The sequence below is a fragment of the Humulus lupulus genome, chromosome 7 (genome assembly GCF_963169125.1).
Source record: "Humulus lupulus chromosome 7, drHumLupu1.1, whole genome shotgun sequence".
Lineage (NCBI taxonomy): Eukaryota > Viridiplantae > Streptophyta > Magnoliopsida > Rosales > Cannabaceae > Humulus > Humulus lupulus.
In genome coordinates, this window is record NC_084799.1 from 127,364,597 (window position 1) to 127,369,394 (window position 4,798).

Consider the following 4,798-nt stretch of genomic DNA (forward strand, 5'->3'; position numbering starts at 1 on the left):
AATCCTTTTTTTCTTATATATTCTATATTTTTCTACTACTTTTTTTTTTGCTTTTTTTTCTTCTAATAATGATACATAAACTAAATGACAAGAGAACAAGAAAAATGAGAATACACTATCCCTTAAACTTAAAATTTAACATTTTTCCCAATGTTGAAAACAAGAAAAAGAATAAAATGACAATTCTCACCCAAAAGCCATTCTCACACTCAACTCCTCTCAACCCCCCAAAATGCAACAACAAATCGATTCTAGAAAGACAAGGTGCTAAGGGGTAAGGGTAAAATAGGGTATTATTTCTAGCTAGGCTAATAAGTGGCTAAGCAAGAAAAGTATTGATTAAGCGCAACAGGGTGATTAGGGGTAAAAATGCATAACAGGTTGGCTTTAAATGCTCAAACGGCCCAAAGATGGCCTAAATCATGTCATTGGTGTGGTGATGTCTAGGATTTTGCCTCAAGGAGAACATCAAAGTAATTCTAGAAACTTAAGCTCTCACAAGCATCTACCTCTTTCTAGGGTCTCAAAAATGTTTAATCAAGCTATGCACACACTAAAAAAGAGAAACACTCTCATCAATCAATTGCTAGCAACATTCACACCCAAAATTTTTAGTTTAAAACTTAAGTAAGAGAGACATTCAACTTCAACTTAATTTTATTATATATTTTTTACGTTTTCAAGATCGTCATCGAGCCCCCTAATTAAGACTAACAAAGAAAAAGAGTTTTCCTCTCAACAAAATGACAATAAAATACAACTATAACAAACTAGACAACTACATTAACAAAGTTCCTGAATAGCAACAAAACACAAGGCAAATGAATCAAATTCTGGTCCTCACTGGACAAAATCACCAAAGAAACACAACTAACAAATTACAACATAGAGCACCCAGAGCACAAAACACAAAACTAACTATCAACAATTGAGACCAAAGTATAACACAAAACAAAATAGTAAGCAGGAACTGAACCTAAAACAAAGAATACAAAGAAGCAAACATAAACAAAATCAAAATGGAGAGTAGAGTTCAGAAATGCTCATTCAATGCTACATGAATATGCAGGCTCTGCTCAAGGGATGCGCAGTTGGGATCATGCAAAAGTCGCGACTTGGCACTGCTGGAATCGCGTAGTGGGCTCTCGGAGATGGGTCACTTGGTGAAGGCGCCTGGGGTTCTCAGGGATGGTGGCACTATGGGTTTGGGTGCTTGGGGATTTCAGGGAGGGCTCAGAAAGCTCTTGGACATGGTGGCTAGGCTCGACTGGTTTGGGGTGCTGGGCTCTCAGATGGTGGGTTCAAAGGCAGAGCGGGGATGGAATCGCGCCTGGTGGTGGCGTGTGAATGGAGCTGAACTCGAGCAGATTGGAATTTTTCCCAGGCGCAGGGAGTTGGGACTTTCGGGGGCAGGGTTCGTGGGTACTTGATATTTGGAGCTCGACTCTGAGATGGCTCACGAAGTTGAGGTAGAAAGTGGTGAGAGGTGAGTCAGGCAGCTAGGGCTTGGGAGAGTGACGAGAAAGAGAGAGAGGGAGAAGGGGTATCGGGATAGGCTTATTTTTGTTTAATTTTAATTTTAATTTAATTTTTATTTTTGTATAATCCCCAATTTATTCGCGAGCCCACACACTATTTTCACGATGTATTGCAGATCTCTTTGACTTGTGCTTGTCCCAAGTCCAAATTTTATGAAGGAAATTTTGCTCCAGCAGGCGGAATCCCTTAATTTTTCGGAAATGGATTCCAATTTTCTCCCCACTTTGCTTTAGTGAAATTTCTGCAAACTCTTCAAACCCCCAAATTACTTCCAAAACACCATTCTCTTTTTTTTTTTTAACATCTAAAACACAAAAACAAACATAAAACCACTCCCAAAAACATTACAATAAAATGAAATTAATAACAAAAATTAAAATGAAAATAACTAACTAAAAACACTAATATTTTTTTCTTTTCATTTTTCAATGTTTTTTCCTTCTCTCTCTCTCTCTCTCTCTCTCTCTCTCTCTCTCTCTCTCTCTCTCTTTAATTAATTTTTTTAATATATATTTTTTCTTTTTTTCTATGTATTTTTATTCTTTCTTTGAGTTGCTTTACAAATACATCCTCCAAATACCATAGCAACCCAAATTTCATATTTTCTTTCTTTCTAATGATCTTTCAAAGAAACTGAGGTGTTGTATCGCTCAACCTCGCTTCCCCCAAACTTTGTTCATTTCCTTGTCACCTTAAATGCTCTCCCCAAATGTTCATCATATAATTCCACCACATCATTGGGATACACTTTGTTCACTAAGAATCCAGCATCACACCTTGCTTTCATAAGAGAGCTTGAGAAAAACACTTTATGCCCAACTTCAAATATTGTTTACTAAGGCTTTCTACCATGTTTCTTTTTCTTCGATAGCTTTTGAGGATGGGATGGTTCTTCTTCCTTACTTTTCCATGGCTCACCACCTTTCTCAATTTCTTCAAAAAGGACCTTTTTCCTCACCCCCTTGCTATGATTTTCATGCATCTTTTCAATCATTTTGGAGTTGGAAGCACTTATGGCTAAACAAGCTTCAACTTCATTAGGAGAACGTATAGGATTAAAAACCTTGAATGTTACTTGTTCATCTTGAGTTTGAATGGTAAGCTCTCATTTTCAACATCTATCAAAGTCCTTCTAGTGGCAAGGAATGGTCTCCCAAAGATGATTGGAACATCTATCTCTTCATGATAGTCAAGAATAATAAAATCTGCCGAAAAAATGAATTTTTCAACTTGTACTAGGATATCTTCAGTCTTTCCCTCCGGATGCACCATAGAATGGTCAGCTAATTGCAATGTGAGTATAGTTGGTCTTGCCTCTCCAATTCCCAACTTTTTAAAAATGGACATGGGCATCAAATTAATACTAGCTCCCAAATCACAAAGAGTTTTACCAACATTTTGGCCCCTAATAGAAATTAGAATTGTGAAGCTACCTAGGTCTTTCAATTTAGGTGGAATCTTAATCTTCAACATTGCACTATAACCTTCTATCAAACAACAGTTTCAAATTCTCCAAGACTCTTCTTCTTCGTCAAGATGTCCTTCAAAAACTTTACATAGTTAGGCATTTGTTCCAAAGCTTCCACCAAGGGTATGTTGATGTTGAGTTGTTTCAAAACATCTAAAATTATCCTGAATTGGCGATCTTGTTGCTGCTTTTGAAATCGTTGTGGACATGGTGGAGGTGGCTTGCTATTTAGCTTCTCTAATGCATTTTGCTGAGAAAAGGTCCACATTTGACACATTAGAAGTTCTAGTTATTTCCTCTTTTTCCATACTAGTTTGGATTGAAGTGGGCTCGGATTTGCTCTTAGATTCTTTTTCATTCAACTCCAGATCTTTTCCACTCCTCAAAGTGATTGCCTTGCGATACTCTTTGCCATCTCTTCTTGGATTTTCGATATCACTAGGCAATGCACCTTGTACTCTATTCCTTAATTCATTAGCTAGCTACCCCATTTGAATCTCAAGGTTCCTCAAAGACGCTGCTTAACTTTGAATCACTGAATCATTCGTTGCCATATACTCTATCATCAAATTCTCCAAAGAGCTTGTTTGAGAAACTTGTGGAGGATGAGGTTGAGCTCTTAGTTGTTGTTGAGAAAAACCTGGTGAATAAGTAGGCTTGTTAGGCACGGCTGCACCACTTGAACTAGCCCCTTGACCTCCCTAAGAAAAGTTTGGATGTTGCCTCCAACCCAGATTGTAAGAGTTCAAATAAGGATTGTTGCAGTTGGCATTTCGATTCTCCAAGTAGCAAACTGAAGCGGGATTAGAAGGACAACTAGCACATGTGTGGCCATCTCCATAATAAACAAAAGAGACATCCGCTACTTGGCCTATAGGAGCTGGTTGTAAGTTACTCCCCATACACTACAAGAAATCTGACATTTACCTACCAAGTTTTTACCTACTTATATTTATTTGTAGGTAAAGATGAGTTTTACCTACCAACATTTAATGGTATGAACTATTCGTAGGTAAATATTGCAAAATATATTAACTATATCAAATTTATTTTTTGCTACCAATAAAATTGGTAGGTAAAGAGTTTTACCTACATATATATTGGAGGGAAAATTTTCAGCTTTTGGAGCTTATTTTTCCCTCCAACTTTATTTTAATTTTTTAAATTTTATTAAAATTAATGATGATGTGTACAACATTATCCTAGTGTGTGACCATAGTTATTTTATAATTTACACATTTTATCAATACATATATAATATAATAAAAACATAAATAAAGTTATTACTTAATATCATTATATACTTATAACCCTAAACCTAACTTATCTCTCAACTCATCTCCATTCTTCCAAACACTAAGTCGCCTCTCTTCTCTCTTCTTTGAGCATTGCCTCTCTCTTCTCTCTTCTCTGAGCCCTGCCCCAAGCCCCGCCCCAAGCCCTGCCTCTCTCTTCTCTCTTCTCTGAGCCCATGGCTGAGAATAGGCGAGACCCTTCATCTCCATGGATGAATCCAAATGCCTTCTTCTCCATTGTTGAACTGAGATGCCTTCACCTGTTTTCTTGAACCCAGACGCCTTGTTTCTGTTATTGAACCTGAATGTCTTCATTTATAGTGTTGAACCCAGGCGCCTCATCTCCAATCTTGAACCCAGATTGCCACCGTTCAACCTAAGCCACTGCGTCCATGACTAAGCCTCTATCATGTGTTGTATATGCTTGTGACCCTTTGTTCTCTCAGTACATCTTTGATCTTGAGGCCCTCTGTTCTCTGTAAGTAATTTTTTTATG

The 4,798-nt window shown here is 37.4% G+C and overlaps 1 protein-coding gene across 1 annotated transcript; it reads right to left on the minus strand.

Moving 5' to 3' along the window:
* Window positions 1–2,610: 2,610 nt before the first annotated feature.
* Window positions 2,611–3,012, minus strand: LOC133792176 (uncharacterized). The gene has a single exon (XM_062230091.1). The coding sequence runs from the start codon at window positions 3,010–3,012 to the stop codon at window positions 2,611–2,613; it is 402 nt and encodes a 133-aa protein (XP_062086075.1).
* Window positions 3,013–4,798: the final 1,786 nt, after the last annotated feature.

What these genes read in the sequence shown, in the direction of transcription:
- LOC133792176 (XM_062230091.1), bottom strand. Translation starts at nt 3,012, where the DNA reads ATGTTGAAGATTAAGATTCCACCTAAATTGAAAGACCTAGGTAGCTTC.